Raw genomic sequence first — 15,574 nt, 5'->3', positions numbered from 1 at the left:
TTTTTGAATTTTCAATTAGCGTTAATCTCACTTATTTGGTGTCGTACAATGCCTACGCCAAGTCTCACAGACCATATAATATACGTACCCCTAGAGTTTAAAACTAAAACATTAAATATTCAAAAGTTAACAAAAATAAGTTATTGGGTTGTGTCAACTGTTAACAAAATAATAGTAGTAAATCGCTACAAATGCATAAGACTAGTGACAATACCCATAGTTATTTTTGTATGTGGTACATAATACTGATGTGTTACATATCGTTATCACTGTATACTAAGATGTATCACTTCACTTTCATACAAAAGCAAAGCTATGCTGTGCATATTAGGCACCAAACACAAAATACGATCCACGCACGCGATTCAATTCAACACGATCAAGTTAATAACTCTTGTTGCAAAGATTCTTCAAATCCTTTCGTAATGGCGAGCTAATTTATCATCAACAAAATAAGAAATGCTCGAATTCTATTAGACTAGCGGAAAACAATTAACTTTTGAACCAAAGTCACATCCAGATAAAGGATGAATAGAAAAAACAAATAAAGGGAGGAAAATGAGCAAGGTGACACATTGTGGCTCACCTCAAAACAACGTTGAGGAAAGTCAAACTCAATGTACAAATTTTTTCGTATCATGTAGGTAAGTAGGGTAAGTACACGACAGGTCGAGATGATAATCGGGGTGGGGATGCCCCGCACACCCGCACAACGCCCGCGCTTACCCGGTGCAGGCGAGCGAGGGTGCTGTGCAGGTATGCGGGGCGTCCCCCCGCCTCATACCCCGATTACCATCTCGACCTGTCGTGAACTATAGATGTACCTATACTGCGAACGGAATAGAATAGGTATCTATATGAATAAAAATGAATCGCCGAAATGTATGTACGCGCATAACTTCATGAATGAATGAAATGCATGAAAGAAAATCTTTGGAAAATTCACGGGAAAAAATAGTTCCTCCAGGATGCGGACGAAGTCGCGGGCAGCAGCTAGTTTGAAATAATATCATTTGTTGACCAGATGTTACGTGTTTACCACCGCCCATCTAGAGGAATCGCTGTTGCGTAGTGAGACCTTTTGAATTTGTCTGGTCTGATCTGGTCGAACGAGATATGGAAGAAAAGCACCAGACATAAAGGTTCTTCATCAAATGCGGTTACAGAAAGAAGATATTGTTGCGACGATGCACGATGGTAGAAAAGGCGAGTGCCACATTTTCAGCGACTTAAAAACCGGCTGATGTAATATTGTGCAAACTATAACCGAGCAAATAAAAAATCACCATTACGCATAGCTAATTTTGGCAGCATAATTTGCTATAATTACATAATTAAACGACAACGGACGACATAAGACGAGTCGCAGGGAGCCGCTGGTTTCAGGCGGCGCAAGACCGTAGCGTGTGGAAGACCCTACAAGAGACCTATGTCCAGCAGTGGACGTCTATCGGTTGTTGATGATGATGATATTATGTATGTATTTGATGTATTCTAATGTTGAAACGCTGTCTGTGTTGAGTGCCTTAGTCACACGAAAAATTAAACTCACGTAGGTAAATGTCATAAAGGTCAATAAGTAAACAGTGCACGCTAAAGATATGTAAATTTACATTTATCTCTGGTTTAATAGCAAACCTAAGTTCTAATTCTGTAGAATATTTCTAGGATAATTCTGTAGAATGTTTCTAGGAAGTCTAAAATATTTTAAACGATAACTTTTTCAAAATATCTCATATTTTTATTCGAAGCTTACTTGCAAGGCTATGCAGAAACCTTGTCATCCAATCTAATCGCGAAGTAAATAATTTGTAATGGATAAGTATTTCATTATAATTCTATGCCCATGCCATTATCGTTAGCATTCGATTCAATTATATTACACATTTCCTCATTTCGATGAGGAAAATTAAATAATACAGTCAATTAAACTGTTCAAATCAAAAATAACTAGGTTTTCTCGATAGCCTCGCATATTCGTTCACATTATATTCGATCTAAAAGTTTTTCTGACGAGATATAAAAAAGGATGTGGATAAAATGATATCTAAGATATCATAAAAGTGTTCTCTTCATCACAATAATGTTATTATAGGGGCCATTCATTAATTACGTCTCGCAAATTTCGAAGTTTTTGACCTTCTGTCACCTTCAATTTACTCCACCCATTTTCATTATTTTGTGAATCACAGAATTTTTTATTAAATGAAATATTTACTTAAATTATTACCTAATGTTTTTCTTATTTACATTTTACGTCTAATTGGATTGTTTGATATGAATTTAAAAAAAACTAAAAATATTTAGGTATTTGATTCTAGATTTATTAAGTCGACATCCCTATCGTTCCTACGCTCTATTTTTTGTTCGATGACTTTCAATCGATTCTCAGATACGCGAGCATGACGTAGAATGGAAAATTCACAAATAGGATTGATAAAAGATGACGACACTCATCTTGGCATTACAATAGTTAAACTAATCTACAGTCACATAATAATGACCTCTTCACCCAATAAATAATAAACGTGACGTAATAAACGCATGGGCCTTTATAACTACACTACGCGTATTGTACGTGTTGAGTTATTTGTGTTACGTTTCAACATTTAATCATCCTTCTCATCCTTGGGATTGATTCTAATAGCAGCTTTGATCTCGTCAGCGGAGTGGTCCTTATCGCCCCAGCCCCAGAGATGGTGAGTGCCGTCCCCGGTACGCTTAACTCTGTTATGAATTATTTCATCAGATACCGTCTTAAGGTCGTAAGCCCAGCCGATCTTAGCGAAGAAGTTGATAAAGGTAGTGGTGAAGTTGAGGCTGTTGTTGCCCAACTCGGCGGTTTTGTAGTCCCAGGGGAATGTGTGGTGGTAGTTGTGGAAGCCTTCCCCGAGAGCGAACAGTGCCACGGAGATGTTCTCGGCGGGCTGGATTTGTTTGTCGTAGGGCTTGGCGCCCCACTTGTGCGCCGCGGAGTTTACCAGCCAGGTGACGTTGAGGATGAAGGCGTAGCGGAACATGGCCGCTACGAAGTAGGCGTTGACCCAGCTCTCGCCCCACCAGTACACGGGTATGATCGTTGGCAGAACGAAGCAGGCGATCGGCATGAGGAGCAGGTAGTACCTGAAAATATTATATTACTAGATGATGCCCACGAATTCATTCTCGTAGGTTAATTTTTTTTTAAATTCTGTGCGCAGGTACTCTTTGATTTTCCGGGATACATGTCTGTCCATCTTTGGGATGCAAGCTGAGAGGTACCAAACCTGAAAATCGGCTAAGCGCATGGGCTGTTAAAAGGCAACTAATTGACAATTATCGAAATAAATTGGCTCGATCGCTGTTAGTGTTATGTGAACTGCTTCTGCAGTTGTCGTTCACAGTTTAGCAAACGCACGCACACACAGCAAAATCCTAGATCTATGTGAGTGTTGCTTGAAATAAACTTATCGTGGTCTAAATCCACGCGAACACTACAGGAAAACTAATTCGCCACAGCCAGTCTTCAGAGCAGAGATAATTAATTTCAAAATTGCCTCTGCCGCGAACTGAACTCGGGACCCCTCCCACTTATAAGACCACAGAATTCACTACTGCGCCAGGGAGGTCACGTCGTTAACTTTTTGCAATCCGCTACAAATAGAACTACGTATCGGATACATGTATTTGTGTTATTTTTACTTATGTAATTGTATCACATCACATAGTGTGGCGAATAACAAATGACAACACAGTCATGCATAGCATAGTATCTATGAGTATAAGTATACTGTATACTATGTGGATTGTGGTCAAGTGGCAGATTGTATATGTGTGTCTGCACGCGATTATTTACTGATTGTAACAACTAGATAGGTTTAGTATAAGAAGAAAATAAGAATAAGAATTATTAAAGAAAACAAGTCCTGCACGAAATTTTAGCTGTTTTAAATTAACTTTTATTAACTCATTCAATTATTAAGTCACTCAACTAGGCCGTATTAAAAAGTGCCTCTATTTTTATATTTCAGGCACCGGCACTCGAGGCATAAGCGAAAACAGTCGGGATACATTGTGCATGAGTATTCGCCCACTCGCCCTAAAAAGGATCGGTGTGTGCGCAGTGGCGTGCAGGTCGTAGAGGCATAAATGCACTGCTTACCCCAGTTGTAATAGCTCAATGCATATTTTTCATTTTGACCTGCCAGTAAATAGCCTACCTGACTAATGCTTACCCTGGCTTCAAACACTGTGCACGCCACTGTGTATGCGCCACAGAGTAACTACGAAGACGCGCGGTATAAGTCCCGCAAATTGCTATTGCGCTGGAACCATGTCCCATTAACATCGAAATGACGTTATTTGATGTATATTTAAGTAAAAATATACCATCAGCTCGAAACTTCAGTCTAGTGCTGACGTCACTAAAAAGGCGGCCACGCGCATTAGCAATTTGCGGGACTTATAACTAATGCGGCAGAGTATGACGTGATATGACAACCAATCAATCATGGACACTGCGCCCGTCACGCAACGTTAATCAGACCAAAAAAATACGAGTTTCAAGGTCATGCTTTTGAAGCCTTGTCGAGCGTTGTACCTCTTTTACATTTCATATACACTGGAATTTATAGTCAAAAATCCAAGATAGGGGCTTCTTTAGAGGACGATTCAAACGACATGACATGTCATATTTAACCTTTATACAATGCATTAAAGTTGTGTATGGCACATATCGTCTGAAGTGTCCTCTAAAGAAGCCCCTATCTTGACTATGAATACATCATTTCATCTATGCAAAACATATTATAACAATTGACGTCATAGTATAGAAACAGCTCTGGCCTACAATGCAGTGGATGTACAGAGCGGAAAGCGAAAGACTGACTAACTAATAGCGCGGCAGCACAGACATCCCCGTTGTGGGCCTCACACCTCTCTTTGTACCACCAAATTTTTTTGAAAGTAGGTAGGTACATATATTAAAAGTGGAGGGGGCAAACTGATGCGGCAAGGGTGTTCCATATCCTAGCGGTTCGAATTAGAAATAAGGAGTCAAATCGCTCCGTACGTAGAATTTCAATTATGTACAGGTGTAGACCTTGACGAATTAACTTTGCCTATTATTATTGTTTATTCATACATCTAATTGGAATGGCAGTGCGACTTACACTAACCAGAGATCAATGATAAATTTAAATACAAACACAAAAAGACACAAAATACAAAACGATACTACATTCAAGGATCTTGAATGTAAACTGAGAACATTGAATGACCTGACCTGCATAATATGGGCTGGCGACATGACAATCTCTGTATGTATATGTAACTTACTTCTTCTGGAAGCGTAGAATAGGGTCAGCGTACAAGTCGCTCAAGTCCAGGCCTTTGCCCTTCCTCTTGAGTTCGGGATGCTTGCGTACCAGCAGCCAGCCGATGTGCGAGAAGAAGAAGCCGCGCGTCGCGTTGTGCGGGTCCGCGTCCGTCTCCGAGTACTTGTGGTGCATGCGGTGGTCGCGCGCCCAGTCGATCGCTGAATCCTGTGTACAAATAAAATAAATAATATGCAATATATGGGACCATAAAGCCACGTATTCATGGTAAACTTTTGCTTATAAACATCAATGTGTTGTGGAGTCGCTGTCAACATTTTGCTGGAAACACTGTGTTGGATGATTTTATTTAGTAGAAAATCCAAAAAAAAAACCATTGTTATTTCACTTCTGTTGCAATACTCCACTTTCTGTCAATTTTTTACAGACATTGATATCATAAACTAATTTTTTGCGTCATCGTGTATTGTGGCACCAACCGAACTATAATATGAAACCACATGCTGCGTTATTTTTATTACGCGACTCACATCTTCACAAAATGACACGCTCGTTGTACCATCCCTAACGCTACCAGACTATCCTCGAACCCTCTAAAGAAAAAAATTTTGAAACATGAAAAAAATATATACATATATAGGAAAATACCGAAATAAACATTTAGAGCATCCTTTGTTAGTTGACCAAACATCCTTCAGCCTTGGTTCTGGTATAGCATAACAGCAAATATTGATAATGTAATCTTTACTTTTATGAATTAGTCAGTCAATAAACCTAAGTGTCTATTCAGGCGGACTACATATACTTTATTTAAATATAACTTGCTTTAACGGTGATGGAATACATCGTAAGGAAACCTGCATGCTAGAGTTCTACATAATGTTCTTCAAGGTGTGTGAAGTCTGCCAATCTACACTTTGTAGATTTTTGAAGTCTGGCCTTCTCACTCTGAGAGGAGACCCGTGTTTTGTATTGAGCCGGCGGCGATGATGATGATCACGGCTGATCATGATGATGGATGACATATTATACAAAAATATCGATAGGCGCCAGTTGTACCTAATTCGTTAATGGTCTCGCTCTCGTTGGGATATCGCAATCAATAATAATTACTTAGCATGATCAAAGTGAACCAGAGTGAGAGAATTCTTGGTTTGGTCCTGAATCGACGATATCTCAAATATTAGGCCAGTGACGTCGACGACGTGAAAGATGCTTTAGGGCTACCTGCGTCAAATGTACTAACTACTAACATTTGACGCCTGCCAGTGACGTCGAAGTCAAGACATTTTGTTAGAAGTTCCCCTGTCATGAACTGTGGCATGGTGCCTAGGTGGTTACGATGTGGCCGTCGGAACCGTGCGAGCGCCGCAAGTGTGCGTTTGTGGTAAGAGCATCAGTATTGACGGTGCATCACTCATTTGCTACAGGCGACAGCAAATTCATCTATAGGTACATGCTACAGCGTGTGTGAATGGAACTATGCGTTTTCATACAATTTTTATTTCAGGCAATAAGTAAACCCATCATAAACAGACAAGATACAAAATAAAATAAATTTACCCGCGAAAAGGGCTCGTTAACCGTTCAATAGATCTATTTACGGTTTTATCGCGCTGCAAGCCTCGTATTTCACGATAGGATTTTCCAAAAAATATTATGCCCGGCGACACTTGCCGTGCGCTGTATAGTCGTGGTTGGGGCACGTCTGTGAGGACGCTAACTAAACGTGTTAGAGGCAAAAAATGGTTAATAACATGCTAAATACCTGGAAAGCCAAAGTGTTGAAGAAGACAAGGATGACGCGTAGGGGCCACTTCGCTTTATATGACTTATGGGCCCAGAGCCGATGAGCTCCTGCCGTTATTCCCAATCCCGACATCACATACAAAACATAGGCTGCAAGAGAATAATTAATTTACTTAAAACCAGCCAAGTGCGAGTCAGACTCGCGCACCGAGGGTTCCGTACTGCAGTCGTATTTTTCGACAATATGCACGATAAATCAACTCTGTAATGCATAAAAATATTTAAAAATCTGTTTTAGAATGTACAGGTAAAGCCCTTTCATAATATGATACCCCACTTGGTACACATGAACACATTTTAAATTTTTTTGAACCATAAATTCTCGGGTTTCGGATTTTTCTCCTTACGTGTGCTATAAGACCTACCTACGTGCCAAATTTTATCATTCTAGAATCTAGGTCCATTGACCTACCTACCTACCTATACCTACCTATAGGTTTCTTGACAGACAACAAAGTGATGCTATAAGGGTTCCGTTTTTTCTTTTGAGTTACGTAACCCTAAAAATCACAGGTTTTGACAGAAATTACAGTAGCCGACAGGAAAAATTGTACATCGACCTTTAGAAAGACGTTTCAGCTTCGTAGAGCATTGTTTCAGTCACTCAAACCTGTGTGACATTTTGTCAGTCTTAATGACAGAGACAACGCTCTACGTAGCCGCTATCTCTTTCTAAAGTTAGATGTACAATATTTCCTGCCATTTACTATGCACGTTGTTTCTCTATATAAACTGTAATAATGGTTGCAGCTACAAAAAGTTTATGAAGTATGGTAAAAAACATATTGCAGGCAATTAAATATATTGCCTGGCTTGAACAACATAATAGATAGGTATGTAGCCTATGTCCATCTGGAATAATGGACTTTATGTGATGAAAGAATTTTTCAAAAAGGTGCAGTGGTTCCAGACATTATCCTCCACATACAAAGAAACTTACAACATTAACAGTCTTTCCTAATAATATAAGTGTAAGCTAGATACCCCTTGTGGAATTGCTCCCGTGTAAATTTCGAACTATAAGGGTTACTTATTTTACTACAGAACCCTAAAAGCCAGAATATCAAAAACAAAAACTTTTTCACTATCATGTAGATATATTTATCTCCCTGGTTCAGCTTTTAAGCTTTATTGCATATAAAACTATGCTCTTAAAAAACTAGCTGCTTACAAATATTATGTACCTATATTGGCTCTTTGCCATATACATAATACTACCTGTTTACACCTGATGGTTATTTGTGTAATTTTTTTGGCTATTGCAAAACATGTTTACATTCTGATAAGAAGCACCATAAATACATTTTAGATAAAAAAGCTTTGCATTAACCGATAAAAGAATTGATAGTGAAATATCATAAAATTAGCTCTTTAATAAAGAGTGTATGTTAGAGATTTTTAAATATTCTTGAACACTTTTTCCCCTTCCAACTAATTATAAAACTTGTGCTAAGAGTAGGGAATTATAACAATGGTGCAATCCATAACCTTTTACCCCCTTAGCATGGAAATTGTAATTATCAAATTGTTCAAACAAAATGGTTGCAATGGGATTATGGAATTTTTGCTGCAACAGTGCATTTCAGCCTATTGTGAGTCTGCCGATCACAGGTAATGCAATCCCCTGTAAAACCTGAAGTTGACCTGAGGCAAGCAGAATTGAGCAAAACGACTCGATGATGCCCTCAACTTTGTTCATACAGATTTAGGTATTTAAAAATCCCATAATGGGGACTCTTTGATTTTACATGATAAAAAGTATCCATCCATCATCAAGATACAAACTATTTTTGTACTAAATGTATGATGCCTGTGACTTCATCCTTGTAGATTTAAATTTTTTAAGAATATCGTGGAACTCTTTGATTATCCAGGACTATAATATAGTCTTTGTACCTCAGGATGTATCTCTCTGTACACACAAACATCTATTCTTATAATAAAACTGTAAACCAATGAACCAATTTTTACAATTCTTTTTTATTTATAAAGTTTTTCATATCAGGTTGGTATCATGTAAGTTTGGTAAAGATTTGATAAATAGTGTCGGAAATAGAGGGGGAACTCCTCAACAGGTAACAGCAAATTGATCCTGATCAGTATAATAGCTTAGTAAAAAGTAGACTCTTAACCATAATACGTAACATACACAGCATACAATACATTTTCATTTAATCCCTAAATTAGTACCAAGTTTGATTCCAATAGAAAAAATTGGTACATGCCTAAATATGGGAAAATCAGAGAATTCCCAAAGGTTTTTTAAAAATCTAAATCTACACGGAAAAAGTTCAGCTAGTTTATAATAATCATATGAATATTATTACTACTTAACAGTACTTACCAAATATATCAGTTTGCCATTTTGCTGAAAAGAGGAACAGGTATCCTCCATACAGTGCTGCAATGTGTAAGTAAGCAAATGCAATTATGTTTCTCCAAACTAATTTCCTTGGACTGTTGTCCGCTTGCTGGACTGGAGTGATTGGAAGAGCCATGTCAGGAGTTGCTGCATCAGTCTCAAATAACACACCATTTGCATCTACTGTATTAGGTGCCATTTTATTTTGGGTGCTCTTTAATCTGTAAAGAGGTGTACTTATTTAAGTATGTACTTCAATAAATCTTTAATGCCCGACTACTTTAACAACTTTACATCAAAGTGGGGCTTTATAATTGAAACCATACTGCTAATGTAGGCAGTGTTATTCTAGCTAGCTTATGCACTTGGCTTCACTTGTATGGTAAGTAGAATTTCAAATGATCCCAAAGGTTTCCCTACACATTAGGTACCTATCCTATACCTGTACTGAAACCAAAACATTTACTGTACTGATGACAATCAGTGCTCATATTATAAATGCGAAAGTGTGCTTGTTTGTTGGTCTGTCCTTCAAACACGTCACAACAGATCGACGTGATTTTTTGCATGGGTATATTTAAAGACCTGGAGAGTGACATAAGCTACTTTTTAACCCAGGAAATCAAATGGTTCCCACAGGATTTTTAAACACTTAGATCCACACGTACAAAGTCGCAGGCATCAGCTAGTAGAATATAATATTTGAAAGTTATCATATTAAGAATCTTTTGATAACATAGACCATTTGAAAAACAATATTGAAAAAAACTAAATAGTATGTAATATAGAGATTGATTTTTGATCTTTCTATTAAAAATACTCATAAATATCTTCCATCTATACTTATATATATAAAAGTTAAAGCTGACTGACAGATCTATCAATACACAGCTCAAACTACTGGCCGAATCGGGCTGTTTGGCATACAGATGGCTATGACATAGACATCCGCAAATAAAGGATTTTTAAAAATTCAACCAAATTCAAGTCCACGCGGACGAAGTCGCGAGCATAAGCTAACTTAGTCATAATCTGATGCATTAAGTTGTTATTTTATGATTAAGATTTTATTTTTATCAACCTATGTTTAAAATAATCTGTAATAATAAAAAATTAATGTTGTTGTTAATTTTTACAAAATAATCAGTTTTCACGTAAGCACGTATTTCTCTATTCAACTACGTAATGTAAAATCTAATGTATTTGACCCAATTTAAACCAAATCGAAAAAGTAATAAAACACGAAACACCACTGCTATTCTAATTTTCGCGAGGAAACTGGAAAATTCTCACTAGAGTCGCAAAATTAACAAATCACTTTGGTCCGCTGCAGCTGCTTTGGTCTTTGAAGCTGTGAATGTAAAGCCGGCCGGCTGAACTCTGCAGTGTAAATAGCAATGCAAGGTTAAAGGCAGCCACTATCCTTAGTGAAACACTAGTTAATCCTTTAATTTTTTTTTTATTAATTTACAGGCCTACCTAAATGGAGAAATGTGAGAGCTTTGCGAGCAAAAAATCAAAATTGACAAATGACAACAATGACATGACCGATGACGTGTCACGTGACAACCCTTTGACAACACAACCAGTGTTTCCAGTTTCTACTTACTATTTTAGATAACCCTAGTTTCTATAGGAACTCGCCCTAATATTTATATGATATTCTAACAACATCATTTCACGTTTTTCGTTTCATTACCCAGCTATTCAGATATTATAGGTTAGGTAGGAACCCATTTTACGCTAATAGTTACTTTACTATGCAGAGTGATTTTTTTCATTCTCCCCTTTTCAAGAATGAGCCTAAGTTATCTCCTTTGATAAATCTAAATGAAATATAAAATTTACATTGGGTAGATAAAAATAAGGTTCCTATGAAACGAACAGTTCTGAACCTGAACTATTGATTCGCAGGGGGAAACCTAAAGTTCGATTTTACCCCAAATTCCTGTCAACATAAAAACACCCTAAGCTGTACCCAATATAAGCCTTAAAATAGGGCTAAATCTTTAATAGTGGAAACACTGGTGGTGACAACTAACACGGAAACTGACGACTGACTGACAATGGACCTGGACCATAAAAACTACACCGATAATTAATAAAACCTATTAGGTGCTATATTACTTATTAGGTGTGATCTGTGAATAAAAGTGCTATCAGCAGCTCTCAGTTTATTTTTTATTCGCTCTCTCCGGCGAACTTCGTACCGCCTAACAGATTTTTAAAAATTTTTTCTTCGTAAGAACTATCCCCGTAGGTACTTCAAGGAATATTATGAAAAAAGAATTAGCGAGATGGGTTCAGCTGTTCTCGAGATTTGCGATCAGCAACACATTTTGCGATTCATTTTTATATAGGTATAGATAGAAGATTAGGTGGGCCCATAGAGACACTGCCTACGGAACATCATCCAAGGGTGGTGGCCTGGTGGGCCCGGTCGTTGCTATATTTTTATGCTTTCTTACTAGTCTGCAGTTAGCGTTTAAAAAAATATTAATAAAAAGTGAATACTCACAAATTAAGTAACTATTAAAATAAAATCACGTTAACACTTGCACGTATTAGTCTCACGTTAGCAATGATCATTTATTCACAACAAAACAAAATATATACAAAATAGTTCGATAGAGATAAGTAAGTTAGATAAACTTCGAACTTCAAAAAGAATGATGTCTCGCGTTCACGTTTACTGTTTGTACTTTGACATTGAACTGATGCGTCCGTCGCGTGTAGCGTCTCGCGACTCGGGCTACTGAGTCAGAATCTAGAATTGAACATAACTATAGAGCGGCAGCGGAGGCAAGCGACAAATGCCCCGTCCGTCCATTGGATAGCAAGGTGGCGCGATACTAGTACCACGTCATGATCACGTCTGACGTCACGCTATCGACTACCATCACAACTCGATGGGATTTCGTCAGATTTGGTACGTGAGTCGCAACTGAAAAGTGACCTAATAGATAGATAGCATTATATGTTCAATATTACATTCTTTACACTTAATACGCTTAAGACTGCATCATGCAGTCTAAAGATGGAAGCGGGCTAACTTGGAAGGGGTATGGCAGTTTCATTAAAGCCTGATCGGTTTCCACACGGCATCATACTGGAATGCTACGTCGATTGGCGTGCGGCTTTGCCGGTAGGGTGGGATCGCCATGGCTGAAACATCCCACCAAACCAGACTAGGGACAATTAAGAAATTAAAAAAAAAGATTCCGACGAATTGAGAACCTCCTCCTTTTTTTGAAGTCGGTTAAAAAGTGGCCAAATTGCTCCTGCTGGGAATCGAACCCGGGTGCTCACACTTATAGAACCACGCGCTCACCACTGCGTCAGGAAGGTCATCAGGGCACCTGTGTTTATCTAATTATAATAAATAGTGCCGGGTGAGAATATTTTAAAAGAAAAATAATATTTTAAATTATCTACTTTACTGCAATTTATACCTACAATTCTTCCACTCACAGTTTGGTCAGTTGCATACAAAACTTTATTACCTACCCAATTCGTAAGTTTTCCCAATAACTACAGGATAGGTAGTAGACACATTTTAGATTTCAATGACACAGATACCTACCAAGATTAACTAAGTATTTGTACCGTGATTTGTACCTACTTAACATAATTTTATAAGACGTTGCGTGAGAAAAACGTGATTGCCTGCTGTTTAATGTGTAAGTAGGGCTGCCGATAGGTGTACTAGAGGTCAAGGAGCTATAATTTATAGGGTTGACCGTAATTTCGTAGCAGCATATCATTATACTCACTTACTAACTGATGCCAACAAAAATTCCGTGGGAACTCCTTGATTTTCCGGGATAAAAATTAAGTAAGTAATTTAGTTATGTCACTCTCCAGGACTTTAATTACCTATACTCAATACTCATCCATGCAAAAAATCACGTCGATCCGTTGCGACGTGATTAAAGAATAAACCAACAAACAAAGATAATTTCGTATTTATAAAATGAGTACAGTACCTAAGTACTTAGTTAATGATTTTGCAGTTAATTTTATAAGACAAATAATTATCTATGTTGGTATAGAAGCTAGTCACCTGAAGATAGGAATCATAATAAGAGAAGTTTCCAAATGAGTTTGCACGATAAACATAAATTGTTAATACTTATCAATACCATACCATGTTTGCACGGAATTATTCCTTCCAAGTTGAAAGCCCTATAAGTAAGTAGTTAATGACATAACCGTAGTATCACCCGATCGAGTGCAAGCCGGTCGGTGATCACCACGTGTTTCAATTTAACTACCTACTGTAGTGATTCAGTTATTCTGGCAGACGTATTATGGCTTAAACAGACGCAACGCGCGACGAAAACGTTTTCAACGAACGTGACTCCTAGAATCTAAATACTGCTTCTTTATTTACTAACGAAACATCGTGAGGTAACCTGCATGCCTGAGTTCTTCATAATGTTCTCAAAGGCGTATGAAGTCCGCACTTGGCCAGCGTGATGGGCTATGGCCAAACCCTTATACTGAGGGAGACCCGTGCTCTGTATTCCTCACTATTCCCATTGCTCATTGCAACTGATTGCAATGGTAATAACTAATATTGAGACTGCACGTTTTTCTCAAATCAGTCTCCCTATTCCCATTCACTTATAAAATAACTAATGGAAATGATGGGACTCATGTCCTTCTATAAAATTTCTCTGTTCCCATTTAGAGCTTTTTTTTCAACACGGTGAAAAATCGAAATCGACCGTATTTTACAGAAATGACTACAACAAGACATAATTAACCCTTATCTGACTCTGTTCTGTTCTAAGTCCAGAAAATTCAGCAAAATTACTAGCAGCAACATTTTTCCCACAAGACTTAGAAACAGAAGATAGTATAGAACATTTGGAAACAAGAAATAAATCAAAAAATTCGGATAAATTGCTGCAAGACGATATACAGGATCCACCGTTCACGAGAGAGGAACTCGTATACGTAACGAAAACCTTCAATCCCAAGAAAGCCCCCGGGCCTGACGGGTTCACTGCTGACATCTGCGCTGAAGCCATACCGTCCAACACGGAGGTGTTCCTCGCGATACTGAACAAGTGCCTCGAATTATATCACTTTCCATCATCTTGGAAGCTAGCCGTCATAGTGGTCCTACGGAAACCGGGAAAATCCGATTACAACCATGTCAAGTCGTATCGACCGATAGGGCTACTATCCATATTTGGCAAGATTTTGGAGAAGATGATGGTACGGAGAATCCGATGGCACTTGTTACCGAAAGCGAACCCCAGGCAGTACGGCTTTACACCTCAGCGCAGCACAGAGGACTCCCTCTATGACCTCGTGCAGCACATTCGTGAAAATTTGGTAAATAAATTGATCAATGTTGTTGTCTCGTTGGACATAGAGGGAGCCTTCGACAGCGCATGGTGACCCGCCATCAAATGTCGGCTCGCGGAGCAAGGCTGCCCACATAACATACGAAAACTTGTCACTAGTTATTTTCAAGGCAGGAGGGTGAGCGTGCGATACGCTGACCAGGAGTGCACTACAGAAACAACAAAAGGGTGTGTGCAAGGGTCCATAAGGGGGCCCACTTTCTGGAATGCACTCCTGGATCCTTTGATCAACGGAATCACAGAGAGAGGCGTATATTGCCAGGCGTTCGCCGACGATGTCGTTCTGGTGTTCTCCGGACACTCAGTCCCAAAAATAGAAGAGCAGGCCGATCGGGTCCTGGACTATGTGTATGAGTGGGGAGTGCAAAACAAGTTAAAATTTGCACCGCATAAAACCAGCGCAATGGTCATAACTAAGAAAATAAGATATGACACCCCACGCATACACATGGCGGGCGCAATGATTGGCCTGGAAGAACAAATAAAAATTCTGGGGCTGATCATAGACAGAAAGTTGACATTTAACAGCCATGTTAAATATATTTGCACAAAAGTGCTTAATATTTACAAGCCTCTGTCTAGATCAGCCAAAATAAACTGGGGACTGAGATCGGAGATCATCAGAACGATCTACGTCTCGGTAATAGAGTCCATAGTGCTCTATGCAGCAAGTGTCTGGGCTACAGCCGCGCAGAAGCTGACCATTCAGA

General features: G+C 38.6%; 1 protein-coding gene across 3 annotated transcripts; it reads right to left on the bottom strand.

Annotated features, from left to right (window-relative positions):
* Window positions 1-2,300: 2,300 nt before the first annotated feature.
* Window positions 2,301-12,248, bottom strand: LOC117984806 (acyl-CoA Delta-9 desaturase-like). Of its 3 annotated transcripts, none has more exons than XM_069500449.1 (5): window positions 12,005-12,248; window positions 9,469-9,707; window positions 7,084-7,214; window positions 5,317-5,522; window positions 2,301-3,123 (listed from the first exon to the last, which is right to left on the bottom strand). In XM_069500449.1, the coding sequence occupies exons 2-5, from the start codon at window positions 9,683-9,685 to the stop codon at window positions 2,610-2,612; spliced, it is 1,068 nt and encodes a 355-aa protein (XP_069356550.1). In that variant the 5' UTR covers window positions 9,686-9,707; window positions 12,005-12,248; the 3' UTR covers window positions 2,301-2,609. The 3 variants fall into 3 exon arrangements, with proteins under 3 accessions (XP_069356550.1, XP_069356551.1, XP_069356552.1); XM_069500450.1 differs by lacking the exon at window positions 12,005-12,248 and adding an exon at window positions 10,966-11,023; XM_069500451.1 differs by lacking the exon at window positions 12,005-12,248 and adding an exon at window positions 10,805-10,935.
* Window positions 12,249-15,574: the final 3,326 nt, after the last annotated feature.

This window comes from Maniola hyperantus, chromosome 8, assembly GCF_902806685.2.
Source record: "Maniola hyperantus chromosome 8, iAphHyp1.2, whole genome shotgun sequence".
Lineage (NCBI taxonomy): Eukaryota > Metazoa > Arthropoda > Insecta > Lepidoptera > Nymphalidae > Maniola > Maniola hyperantus.
The sequence above is the reverse complement of the archived record's forward strand: the minus strand, read 5'-3'. Positions and strand labels throughout refer to the sequence as shown.